The sequence below is a fragment of the Lepidochelys kempii genome, chromosome 6, assembly GCF_965140285.1.
Source record: "Lepidochelys kempii isolate rLepKem1 chromosome 6, rLepKem1.hap1, whole genome shotgun sequence".
Lineage (NCBI taxonomy): Eukaryota > Metazoa > Chordata > Testudines > Cheloniidae > Lepidochelys > Lepidochelys kempii.
The window spans coordinates 4390799-4404599 of NC_136385.1; the positions used below are offsets into that span (position 1 = coordinate 4390799).

The 13801-nt window shown below is 44.9% G+C and overlaps 2 protein-coding genes across 2 annotated transcripts; both read right to left on the reverse strand.

Moving 5' to 3' along the window:
• Window positions 1–647: 647 nt before the first annotated feature.
• On the reverse strand, window positions 648–1586 carry LOC140913747 (olfactory receptor 5W2-like). The gene has a single exon (XM_073350546.2). It carries the CDS (start codon window positions 1584–1586, stop codon window positions 648–650), a length of 939 nt encoding a protein of 312 aa, XP_073206647.1.
• A 10204-nt stretch (window positions 1587–11790) lies between these two features.
• Window positions 11791–12729, reverse strand: LOC140913748 (olfactory receptor 5G3). Its single transcript, XM_073350547.1, has one exon. It carries the CDS (start codon window positions 12727–12729, stop codon window positions 11791–11793), a length of 939 nt encoding a protein of 312 aa, XP_073206648.1.
• Window positions 12730–13801: the final 1072 nt, after the last annotated feature.

The following is a 13801-nucleotide window of genomic DNA, read 5'->3' on the forward strand; positions in this document are numbered from 1 at the left end:
ATAATAGGACTGGAAGGGACCTCGAGAGGTCATCTATTCCCCTCCCCTGCACTCACAGCACGACTGAGTATTATCTAGACCATCCCTGACAGGTGTTTGTCTAACCTGCTCTTAACAATCTCCAATGGTGGCAATTCCACAACCTTCCTGGGCAAATTATACCAGTGATTAGCCACCCTCACTGTTGGGATGTATTTCCTTATGTGCAACCTGAACCGCCCTTTCTGCAATTGAAGTCCTTTGGTTCTTGTGCTTTCCTACCCCCACATCCACCCCTCCCCACACATTGTTTTGCAATTTTATTCCTCACCTCTGTGTGAAAGGTTCGGTCACAGAAACCCCTATGGAACTGACATCCGATGTCCTGAGACGTGAAGTTGAACATCTCTCCCTCTAGGTGGATGCCCCTGGACACAGCTTATAAAATCATTCTCTTTTTCTTGCCCTGTGAGTCTTCCCCAGGTTTTGTCCACTGATCTCAGTTGGGGCCTGCAGACCTTGTTGGCATACCAACAAATTAATAATGATAATAATACAAGAATGAACAATACTACCATGAGCTCTGTGAAATTACATTGCAATGGGCTGGGAATTGAATTCACCTGATTCCACTCCCCATCACTAAACCAGTACAGAGGTAAACAGATTCAAGAATTGGTTAAGAGTTTATTCATGGCTTTCCTCAGGGCGTCCTTCACCTCTGTGTTCCTCAGGCTGTAGATGAGGGGGTTTAACATGGGGATCACCACTGTGTAAAACAAGGAGGCCACTTTGCCTCTGTCCGTGAAATAGCTGGAGGGGGGACGTAAATACATGAAGAGGAGGGTGCCAAAAAGCAGAACCACAATGGTCAAGTGGAAAGTGCAGGTGGAGAAGGCTTTGTGCCGGCCCTCGGCTGAGCGGATCTCAAGGATGGTGGAGATGATATAGACATAGGAGAGGAGGACAGGAATAAAGCTGCTCATTATAATGCAGCATGCAAAAGTAAACATCACATTCTCACTGATGCGGGTTTGAGAACAGGAGAGCGCCAACAGTGGGGGGATGTCACAGAAGAAATGATTGATGATGTTGGAGCTGCAGAATGACAGCCGAAATGTAAAACACATGAATATCATTGAATCCAAAAGCCCCAGAGCGTACACCCCAGCCACCAGTTGTTTACAAAGCTGCCTGGACATGGTGACTGTATAGAGCAGTGGATTAGAGATGGCCACATAACGGTCATACGCCATCACAGCCAGCAAGAAGCCCTGAGAATCTCCAAAAGCGACAGAGAGAGACATTTGGACAGCGCAGGCAGTGAAAGAAATGTTTTTCCTCTCGGGTAAGAAATTGAGCAGCATCTGAGGGGAAATTGTTGAGGAAAGGCAGAGGTCACAGAAAGACAAATTCCTGAGGAAAAAGTACATGGGGGTGTGCAGTCGGGGGTCATTTGTGATTAACAAGATCATCCCCACATTCCCCACCAGGGTGATGCCATAAATCAGTAGGAAAAGCCCAAAGAGGGGGACCTGTAGCTCCGGACGATCTGTCAGTCCTGAGAGAATGAACTCAGTCACCTCCGTGTGATTTCCCTTTTCCATCTCCGCTGAACAGAGATCAGGCTGCTACAGAGATATGGGCAGATGGTGGTGCGGAAAACCTCTCCCTTCTCTGTGATGCAGTAAGTGAAGATAAGTGGAGATCAGTTTCTCAATGGACATCAGTACCCACTCCGGGAAGGGCTTATCCACAGAGCCAGATGTTCACAGCTGGTCATTCCAGGTGTTCGATAAAATGCACACGCCGTGCAAATACAATGACACGCAGGTTAATCATGCTGCACACACAAACACTCCTGTTCACTAATCCGAGCAGCAAGTAGTGACTCTGCTGTGAGAGAATCAGGGTGAAAATCATCCCAGTCTGATGAGATTATTTGTTAGCGGAAGAAGAGGTGAGAGTAAAGCAGTATCAATCTTTCCACCCTCTTTGGGCAAGGGGAGCTCTATGGCTTGGCATGTCGGTTTGAGGTAATGTTTACTAACTGTGCTAAATACGCTTTTTGGCATTTACTTGAGCCTGTATGAAAACCCAAAGACAGAATGGGAAGCCCTGGCTTCAGTAACTATGTACGTTATTGCCTATATTTTCCAACCAAGGAGGTCGCTCCTTTCGCTGAAGTGGTCGGAGTTGGGACTAAGGCTTTTAGTGCTGGAGGTCTGGAATTTAATACCTGCTCATCCCCGTGGTGTCTGCATGTGTGTGTGACTCTAATTCAGGACAATAGGACGTACCTGCTGAGAAGAGAGAGAGAGATGTGCTGGTGTGCTGAGATGTGTGAATGATGGGACATGATTCCTGAAGCAACTGGGAATACCTGAGCTCAGAGAGACACAAAACCTAATTAATGCTTTCAGTGAACCAAAGCCACCCTCGGTGTAATTGGTGCCCTGGGGATTAATTTGACCTACTCTTTCTTACTGTGTTATTAAATGATGCAATTTCTACCAGAGTTACAGAGTATGAAGTTAGGGGTATATTTCATCTTGCTGTTTTCAGTGCAAGCTGTGTGCTGTGAAGAGCTGATCCACACAGGTTTGTTGTTGTTGTTGTTGTGTGTGTTTTTTTTTTTTTGTAGACCAAAATCTTTTAGCTAAAAACTTAATATTTTGATTCGGAAGTACCACTGGGGTTCCTCAGACACCACACACCACCAATCTCTTCCATGGGCCAGGCTCGTGATGGCGTATGACCATGATGCGTGATGGTCTCTCCTTTTGCTGAGCTGCCCGGAAACATCGCCAGAGTCCCACAGCCATGGTGTAGGGAGGAGGGGTGTTTGGTATTTTGATGAAAGGTTTATAATTTCCAGAGAAAAGATAATTTCTTTTAAAAAGTAGTTAAATAGAAAATCCAATTTCCGATCAAAAAACTTCTCAAGAAAAATTTTCAACCAGCCTTAGCAAGAAATTTGGAATCAAAGGAACAGAAAGTTATATACAGGTGAAATGTACTAATTGTTTGCAGCTGCAGATTATATCGTCTCAGTCATTCCTGGTTTCAGAATCATTTCATAGAATCATAGAATCATAGAATCATAGAATATCAGGGTTGGAAGGGACCCCAGAAGGTCATCTAGTCCAACCCCCTGCTCAAAGCAGGACCAATTCCCAGTTAAATCATCCCAGCCAGGGCTTTGTCAAGCCTGACCTTAAAAACCTCTAAGGAAGGAGATTCTACCACCTCCCTAGGTAACGCATTCCAGTGTTTCACCACCCTCTTAGTGAAAAAGTTTTTCCTAATATCCAATCTAAACCTCCCCCACTGCAACTTGAGACATTACTCCTCGTTCTGTCATCTGCTACCATTGAGAACAGTCTAGAGCCATCCTCTTTGGAACCCCCTTTCAGGTAGTTGAAAGCAGCTATCAAATCCCCCCTCATTCTTCTCTTCTGCAGGCTAAACAATCCCAGCTCCCTCAGCCTCTCCTCATAACTCATGTGTTCCAGTCCCCTAATCATTTTTGTTGCCCTTCGCTGGACTCTCTCCAATTTATCCACATCCTTCTTGAAGTGTGGGGCCCAAAACTGGACACAGTACTCCAGATGAGGCCTCACCAATGTCGAATAGAGGGGAACGATCACGTCCCTCGATCTGCTCGCTATGCCCCTACTTATACATCCCAAAATGCCATTGGCCTTCTTGGCAACAAGGGCACACTGCTGACTCATATGCAGCTTCTCGTCCACTGTCACCCCTAGGTCCTTTTCCGCAGAACTGCTGCCTAGCCATTCGGTCCCTAGTCTGTAGCTGTGCATTGGGTTCTTCCGTCCTAAGTGCAGGACCCTGCACTTATCCTTATTGAACCTCATCAGATTTCTTTTGGCCCAATCCTCCAATTTGTTTAGGTCTTTCTGTATCCTATCCCTCCCCTCCAGCGTATCTACCACTCCTCCCAGTTTAGTATCGTCCGCAAATTTGCTGAGAGTGCAATCCACACCATCCTCCAGATCATTTATGAAGATATTGAACAAAACCGGCCCCAGGACTGACCCTTGGGGTACTCCACTTGATACCGGCTGCCAACTAGATATGGAGCCATTGATCACTACCCGTTGAGCCTGACAATCTAGCCAGCTTTCTGCCCACCTTGTAGTGCATTCATCCAGCCCATACTTCCTTAACTTGCTGACAAGAATACTGTGGGAGACCGTGTCAAAAGCTTTGCTAAAGTCAAGAAACAATACATCCACTGCTTTCCCTTCATCCACAGAACCAGTAATCTCATCATAAAAGGCGATTAGATTAGTCAGGCATGACCTTCCCTTGGTGAATCCATGCTGGCTGTTCCTGATCACTTTCCTCTCATGCAAGTGCTTCAGGATTGATTCTTTGAGGACCTGCTCCATGATTTTTCCAGGGACTGAAGTGAGGCTGACTGGCCTGTAGTTCCCAGGATCCTCCTTCTTCCCTTTTCATTGTCCTGCCCCCAATAGGTGGAATGTAAAACCTATAAGACATGTAAGAGTACTCCAGATTATCTCGCTCTTCATAGCATGCCAATCACCATGGTATCCTATGTCCTTCCCTTGCTAGGTTACTCCCCAAGGTAGGAAATGTAGGTTCACTCATTTTGCTTGGTGGACATCATGACCAGAGGAGCTCATGGGGAGGCCACAGCATGCTACAGGCTTCTCTAGTTCACAAAACTATTCCACTTGCATGCATATTATCTGCACACGGAGCTCAGCTGTAAAATGCTAAATAAATCTATGAGTCAACTAGAAATAGTCATGCTGTTGTCATATATATTAATATTTTTATAATGTATGTGAAGTTATAAGATGACACTGTATCATGTTATTAATACATGTTCCAAAGTGAGGCTGGGAAACTGGTTTGTCTTAAACAAAGAAATGTGTGTGCTGGTTAATTCTGGATCTAAACAATAATCAGAGTCATCAAGCAGGCAGGGAAACCAACAAAACCCAAAAGGGGTGAGGAAACAGCAACAGGGAACATCCTTCTACATAGACATTTCTTTTTTTGGTAACCAGGTGAAAATGTTTCTCAAAGGGGGCGTAGGACTATAAAAAGAAGGGGCAGACATCCCAAGACATCCTTCTCTGTCTTCCAATTGATTCACTGCATATGAAGGGATAAAGGAAGCAGCCATTGGACTGGGGGAGGGGTCCTGACCTCAGAAGTTTGGTCAGTGAGACTGCTGAAAGCATGTGGTGAGGAAACTTTTGCTTTGAATTTCACATCATTTGTTAACTTAGGCACAAGTTGCATTCTAGCTTTATGTTTCTTGTAACCATCTCTGACTTCCATGCTTCCTTATTTGCACTCACTTAAAATCTATCTTTGTGGTCAATAAACTTTGTTTTGTTATTTTATCTAATCCAGTGAATTTTAATAGAAGTGTCTGAGAAACTAAGTTGAAGGCATGTTAGTGCTATTAAAGAAATAATGGACAATGTAGCTTGCATTGTCCAGGAGAGGACTGGGCAGGACAGGACATACATTTCGGGAAGGAAATCGAAGAGTGCACAGTGTGTTGGGGTCACCCTGCAGTATAACCAAGGGTGGTGAGAGCCTGAGTGTAATCCAATTATTCCTGGCCAGGCTGCAGTTACACACACATGCTCAGGGTGTGATTTGCGTGCTAGACAGTTGTTTGTGAGTGGCCCAGGTGGAAGCCACTTCAGCAAGGCATTGCAAGGTTGCAGGCAGGTGTGACACAGCTGCTGATTAGTCTGGGTTGTCACAGCCACCAACCTAGGAAATATCCCAATAACACCAAAGGTGTGGTGCTGACTGACAGTAGTGTTTGATTGACATGAAATGGTGAGCTCACCACAGGGATAGGCCCATGCTCTGATCCATGGCTGCAGATTCACAAGGACATTATGGTCATCACCTCCCCATAAGGAGATCCCTGGCAGGTCCAGTGATGACTCTTCTCTTCTTCACTATGATAGAAATTATCCCCCACAGGTGTGTAGGCTTGGCTGGTATTATCAGTGCTCCAGGGAATGTTGGTTCCCCCTTCTCCTAGGTGGTGCCAATCTGTGAGGCATTGCAGGATCGAATCGATTAGGAGGAAAAAATGATGACCCAGGTAAGCTATATTCTTTGGTCTAATCCTTAGGGGAGAGGTTTCAAAGAATGGACGCAAAGTCCTGCTTCCTTGAACACAAGTGGAAATAACCAACAGCGAGCAAGCCAGCTCCCTCCCTATTCTTTTGTTAATTTTATTTATTTCATATAATTTATAGTCCATGAAACAGAGTGTGACGTTGCACCCCATAATGCTTTGTAGAAATATGCTTATGAATGTAAATATGACATAACTGGAATATGTTTAATGCGAGATATGCCATGTAACATATCTCTTCAAAGGTTACCATAATCTGGATGTATTCATCCCATTTCCATGCATTTATCATTTTTGTATTTTAAGTTATGAATATTGGCTACATACTGGTTTGATTTAAAGTCGCCTCAGTGAAGCACTTGGTCAGCTTCTTGAGAAAAGACTATTCTCTGTAAGTGCCCAATCAAGAAACACTTAAGCTAAAATGAACTTTGAGAGACACCAATCCACATTTGAACCTCACTGGGAATGTGGCTTCGGCCTGCAAGGAACGGAGTCATGAATGGACATGTGACTTGCCCATGTGACTCCAAAACTCCATCTTGGAGCTGGATTCTGCATAGAAGAGGGGAAGGAGTTTCCACCTATGAGAGAGAGTATATAACCCCCTGGGAAACCCCTCGATTTTGTCTTCAGCTGGCACAAAAGATACTTTCTCCACCACAAGGAGATACCCTGAAAGAAACTGGAACAAAAGACAGTAACTACAGGGGTGTGCATGATTGCTGGACCGAGACTAGGAGGAAGTCTAGTCTGTAAAAGAGGCTTATTGGAACATCTCTGAGGGTGAGATTTACGTGCATTTGGTTTGCTGTATTAGGCTTAGACTTACATGTTTTCTTTTATTTTGTTTGGTAATTCACTTTGTTCTGTCTGTTATTACTTGGAACCACTTAAATCCTACATTTTGTATTTAATAATGTCACTTTTTACTTATTAAGTAATACCTTTGGGGAGCAAGCAGTGTTATAGAGGGCGAACAATTCATGAGTTTACTCTGTATAAATGTTATACAGGGTTAAACAGATTTATTGGGGTTTGCAACCCATTGGGAGCTGGGCATCTGAGTGCTGGAGATAGCTGTTTTCAGTTAAGCATGCAGCTCGTGCGGGAAGTGGTTCAGACTTGGATCTGGGTTTGCAGCAGGCAATCGTACCTGGCTCATACCATTTAAGGTACTGAAGTCCCAAGCTGGCATGGAAAACAGGCTCAGAGGTAGTCTAGGCACATGAGGTGGCAGTCCCAAAGGGGTTTCTGAGACGCAACCCGTCACACAGAGTTTAAGAATATAATTGCAAAACAATGTGGGAGTAGGGGAAGGATAGGACAAGGACCGATGGACTTCAACTCCAGCATGGGCGGTTTAGATTGGACAATAGGAAAAACATCCCAACAGTGAGGGTGGCTAAGCAATGAAATAACTTTTCAGTTTTCCAGGAAGGTTCCAGGAAGGTTGTGGAATCCCCACCATTGGAGATTTTTAAAGAGGAGGTTTGACAAACACCTGGCAGGGAGATAAGACTAGATTTCCCAACTGGTCTTTTTGATCGGCAGCTTCTCTGAGGCCTAGTTTATGCTTAAACATTTGTTTAACAGAGCTCTGTCACACAGTGTGGGGAAACTTTCACACCCTGTGCGAGGCAGTTAGCTTGTATTGACCCTCAGTGTAATTCCTTCATTGATCGAGCTACTGCCTCTCAGAGACACGGATTAACTACATTGAAGGAAAAACCCCTTCCATCAATGTTGAAAGCATCTAGACTACGGCACTGCTACACACCATAGCTGAGTCAAAGTAATGGCCTTAGTATAGACATTCCCTGTATTGATGGGGGAGTTTCCCCCTTCCTATTAAAGCAATTTTTTCTCTCCTTTTCCATCATTCTTCTCCCTCCTTTGGCAAAGCTCTTTCCTTCTTTTGATAGGTAAATATGTTCATAAATTTTTACTCTCAGCATAATTCCTTCCTTCCTCTCTTATGAATGTCATTTCAATTAAAGGCTGAAATGCTCTGAAATTGACCTGTTTGCCCATGGTATATCTTTGTTTTTCCTCTCTTCACTTACAAGGAGTTGAGGATGGAAGCAGAACCTTCTCAAAACCCTAAAATGAGACTAAGAGTCAAATCTTTTCCTGTTTGCTAACCACACCAATGTTACCCTTAATACATCTGGAGCTGCTTCCTTGGGCGGCAGAGGTTAAATTTGGCTTTGACGACTTTGACATTTGCTCCCTGGAGCATCTTTGCTCCCAGGACAACAGGTGTGCACAGCACATGCAATTAATGTTGTTGCCGTGTCTTTCCTTGTGGAAATGCAAAACAGACGGCCAGAAAATCAGCTGGCCTGGATCACTGTCTCTCCTGTTAGGTCATTTTAACATGATACAAAACGGAGGTAACTGTATTCCAATTTATTTGTTGGTCACCTCTCCAAATGTCTCTTTAAGTAATTTCCCAGGGTTGGGAAGCAAAGGTGTCTAGAAATGAATGAATTTCTTCTGGACTAATAATTTACTGTCAAGAGCAATACCTTTTGGATTGACCAGAAACTATTAATAAGTGTGTTTCAAATACTCCTAAAAGCTTTGTCCCAAAACAATGTGTGTGTGAGGGGGGAGGATTTTGATACCGGCCGCAACATAGCCACTGTAGGAGGCAGTGGTGGTTTTCCCTTTGTAATTTTTAGCCCAGTAATTGGGATGTTCACGTCTCCAAGAGGCAATAACTAGGTCAATGGAAAAATTACGCGGAGAGTTAGTACAAGCTAACTGCCTCGCACAGGGTGTGAAAAGTTTCCCTGCCCTGTGTGATGGAGCTCTGTTGATCTAATTTTTAAGCATAAACCACGCCTCAGAAAAGCTGTTGATGGAAAAGACCAGTTGGGAAATCTAGTCCTACCTCTCTTCCACGGCAGCAGAATCCCCTTCAGTTATTTTTTGTTCAGGCGAGTTGGAAATATTGCAGCTCTCCCAGCTTCCCAGTAGAGATTATTCTGCATTCTGATCAAGCTCAGTGTCAGACTATGTGTGTGTAGTGGGCACTCTGTCTGTGTGTGTGTGTGTGTGTGTGTGTGTGTGTGTGTGTTTGGTGTACACTGGGCACTGTGTGTGTTGTTTTTAGTGGGCACTCTGTCTATGTGTGTGTGTTTCGTGTGCAGTGGGTACTATGTGTCTGCATGTGGTGCGGGGTACAGTGGAGATGAATGTCAAGTGGAGGCAAGTGTGTGTCCCTTGCCCTGCCCACAGCTCAGGCTGGCCTCCCCCCTCCTCCCAGTGCAGGGCTCCTTGTGAGATCATAGAATAATAGGACTGGAAGAGACCTTGAGAGTTCATCTATTCCCCTGCCCTGCACTCACAGCACGACTGAGTGTTATCTAAACCATCCCTGACAGGTGTTTCTCTAACCTCCTCTTCAAAATCTCCAATGGTGGTAATTCCACAAACTTACTGGGAAACTATACCAATCCCTAGCTACGCTCACTGTTGGGTTGTTTTTCCTTATGTCCAACTTAAACCACCTTTGGTGCAATTAAAATCCACTGGTTCTTGTGCTCTCCTAAAATCATAGAACCATAGAATATCAGGGTTGGAAGGGACCTCAGGAGGTCATCTAGTCCAACCCCCTGCTCAAAGCAGGACCAATCCCCAACTAAATCATCCCAGCCAGGGCTTTGTCAAGCCTCACCTTAAAAACTTCTAAGGAAGGAGATTCCACCACCTCCCTAGTTAACACATTCCAGTGTTTTGCCACTCTCCTAGTGAACCAGTTTTTCCTAATATCCAACCTAAACCTCCCCCACTGCAACTTGAGACCATTACTCCTTGTTCTGTCATCTTGTACCACTGAGAACAGTTTAGATCCATCCTCTATGGAACCCCCTTTCAGGTAGTTGAAAGTTGAAAGCCCCCCTCATTCTTCTCTTCCTCAGACTAAACAGTCCCAGTTCCCTCAGCCTCTCCTCATAACTCATGTGTTCCAGTCCCCTAATCATTTTTGTTGCCCTCCCCTGGACTCTTTCCAATTTTTCCACATCCTTCTTGTAGTGTGGGGCCCAAAACTGGACACAGTACTCCAGATGAGGCCTCACCAATGTCGAATAGAGGGGAACGATCACGTCCCTCGATCTGCTGGTAATGCCCCTACTTATAAATCCCAAAATGCCATTGGCCTTCTTGGCAACAATGGCACACTGTTGACTCATATCCAGCTTCTCGTCCATTGTAACCCCTAGGTCCTTTTCTGCAGAACTGCTGACTAGCCATTCAGTCCCTAGTCTATAGCGGTGCATGGGATTCTTCCGTCCTAAGTGCAGGACTCTGCACTTGTCCTTGTTGAACCTCATCAGATTTCTTTTGGCCCAATCATCTAATTAGTCTAGGTCCCTCTGTATCCTATCCCTCCCCTCCAGCGTATCTACCTCTCCTCCCAGTTTAGTGCCATCTGCAAACTTGCTGAGGGTGCAATCCACACCATCCTCCAGATCATTTATGAAGCTATTGAACAAAACCGGCCTCAGGACCGACCCTTGGGACACTCCACTTGATACCGGCTGCCAACTAGACATGGAGCCATTGATCACTACTCGTTGAGCCTGAAAATCTAGCCAACTTTCTATCCACCTTATAGTCCATTCATCCAGCCCATACATTTTCAACTTGCTGGCAAGAATACTGTGGGAGACCATGTCAAAAGCTTTCCTAAGTCAAGGAACAACATGTCCACTGCTTTCCACTCATCCTCCCCACCCTCCCACACACATTGTTTTGCAATTTTATTCCTAAACTCTGTGTGACGGGTTGGGTCACAGAAATCCCTTTGGAACTGCCACCCGAAGTCCTGAGATATGAAGTTGAACATCTCTCCCTCTCATAGAATCATAGAATATCAGGGTTGGAAGGGACCCCTGAAGGTCATCTAGTCCAACCCCCTGCTCAAAGCAGGACCAATTCCCAGTTAAATCATCCCAGCCAGGGCTTTGTCAAGCCTGACCTTAAAAACCTCTAAGGAAGGAGATTCTACCACCTCCCTAGGTAACGCATTCCAGTGTTTCACCACCCTCTTAGTGAAAAAGTTTTTCCTAATATCCAATCTAAACCTCCCCCACTGCAACTTGAGACCATTACTCCTCGTTCTGTCATCTGCTACCATTGAGAACAGTCTAGAGCCATCCTCTTTGGAACCCCCTTTCAGGTAGTTGAAAGCAGCTATCAAATCCCCCCTCATTCTTCTCTTCTGCAGGCTAAACAATCCCAGCTCCCTCAGCCTCTCCTCATAACTCATGTGTTCCAGTCCCCTAATAATTTTTGTTGCCCTTCACTGGACTCTCTCCAATTTATCCACATCCTTCTTGAAGTGTGGGGCCCAAAACTGGACACAGTACTCCAGATGAGGCCTCACCAATGTCGAATAGTGGATGCCCCTAGACACCAGCTTATAAAAATCAATCTCTCTTTCTGGACCTGTGAGTTTTCCTTAGGTTTTGTCCACTGATCTCAGTTGGGGCCTGCAGAACTTGTTGGACTACCAACAAATTAATAATGATAATAATACAAGAACGAACAATACTACCATGAGCTCTGCAAAATTAAATTGAATTCACCTGTTTCCACTCCCCATCACTCAACCAGTACAGAGTTAACCAGAATCAAGAATTTCTCAGGAATTTATTGATTGTTTTCCTCAGGGCATGTATCACCTCCTTGTTCCTCAGGCTGTAGATGAGGGGGTTCAACATGGGGATCACCACCGTGTAAAACACGGAGGCTATTTTGTCTCTGTCCATGGAATAGCTGGAGGTGGGACGTAAATACATGAAGAGGAGCGTGCCAAAAAGCAGAACCACAGAGGCCAAGTGGAAAGTGCAGGTGGAGAAGGCTTTGCGCTGGCCCTTGGCTGAGCGGATCTTCAGGATGGTGGAGATGATACAGACATAGGAGAGGAGGACAGTCACAAAGCTGCTTATTATAACGCAGCACGCGAAAGTAAAGATCACATTCTCAGTGATGTGGGTGTTAGCACAGGAGAGCGCCAACAGTGGGGGGATATCACAGAAGAAATGATTGATGATGTTGGAGCTGCAGAATGACAGCTGAAATATAAAACATGAGTTTATCATTGAATCCACCATCGCCACAGCATATGCCCCAGCCACCAGCTGTTTACAGAGCTGCCTGGACAAGGTGACCGTATAGAGCAGCGGGTTACAGATGGCCACATAACGGTCAAATGCCATCACAGCCAGCAAGAGGCACTCAGCATCTCCAAACATGATAGAGAGATACATTTGCACAGTGCAGGCAGTGTAAGAAATGCTTTTCCTCTCAGCTAATAAATTCAGCAGCATTTTAGGGGAAATTATCAAGGAAAGACAGAGGTCACAGAAAGACAAATTACTGAGGAAAAAGTACATGGGGGTGTATAGTCGGGGATCAATTGTGATTAACAAGATCATCCCCCCATTCCCCACCAGGGTGATACCATAAATCAGCAGGAACACCCCAAAGAGGGGGACCTGCAGCTCCGGACGATCTGTCAGTCCTGAGAGAATGAACTCAGTCACCTCCGAGTGATTTCCCTTTTCCATCTCCTCTGAACAGAGATCAGGCTGCTACAGAGTTGTGGGCAGGTGGATGGTGCGGAAAACCTGTCTCTTCTCTGTAATGAAGTAAATTAAAATAAATGGAGATCAGTTTCCTCATGGACATCGGTACCTGCTCAGGGAAGAGCTTATTCCACAGAACCAGTTGTTCACAGCTGGTCTTTCCAGTTGTTCGATGAAATACACACTGCATAAATACAATGACAGAGGATAATAATGCCCCACACATGGACACTCCTGTTCACTAATCCCAGCAGCCAACAGTGACTTGTGACTCAGCTGTGACAGAATCGGGGCAAAAACCATCTCAGCTTGAAGAGATTATTCCTTCCTAAAAGAAGGGGTGAGAGCAAAGTAGTGTCAATCTTTCTACTGTCTTTGGGCAAGGGGAGCTCTATGGCTTGTCATGTCCTTTTGGGTTAAAGTTGTTTACTGTGCTAATTAAGCTTTTTGGCATTTACTTGAGCCTGTATGAAAATCCAGAGACATAATGGAAAGCCCTAGCTTTGGTGACTATGTCATTGTCTATTTTTTTCCAACCCAGGAGGTCGCTCCTTTAGCTGAAGGGGTAGGAGTTGGAACTGAGGCGCTAAGTGCTGGAGGTCCTGAATTGAATACCCGCTGATAAACATCGTGCCTGCACGTGTGTGTGACTGTAATTCAGGACAAGAGCACGTACCTGCTGAGAAGAGAGAGAGATGTGGTGACATTTCCCCATCAGTAGAAACTGCCAGTTTGGAGCATGTAGGAAATTTTATACTGATATGTGTGATCTCTGGAACATGATTCCAGAAGCAACTGGGAATACCTGAGCTCAGAGAGACACAACACCGAATTAATGCATTCAGTGAATCAAAGCCAACTTGGTGTAATTGGTGCCCTGGGTATTAATTTGACCTACTCTTTCTTACTGTGTTATTAAATGATGCAAATTCTACCAGAGTTACAGAGTATGAGGTTACGGTATATTTCATCGTGATGTTTTCAGTGCAAGTTGGGTACTGTGTATACCTGATCCACAAACTCTTTTTTTTCTTTGTGGAGAATGAAATCTTTT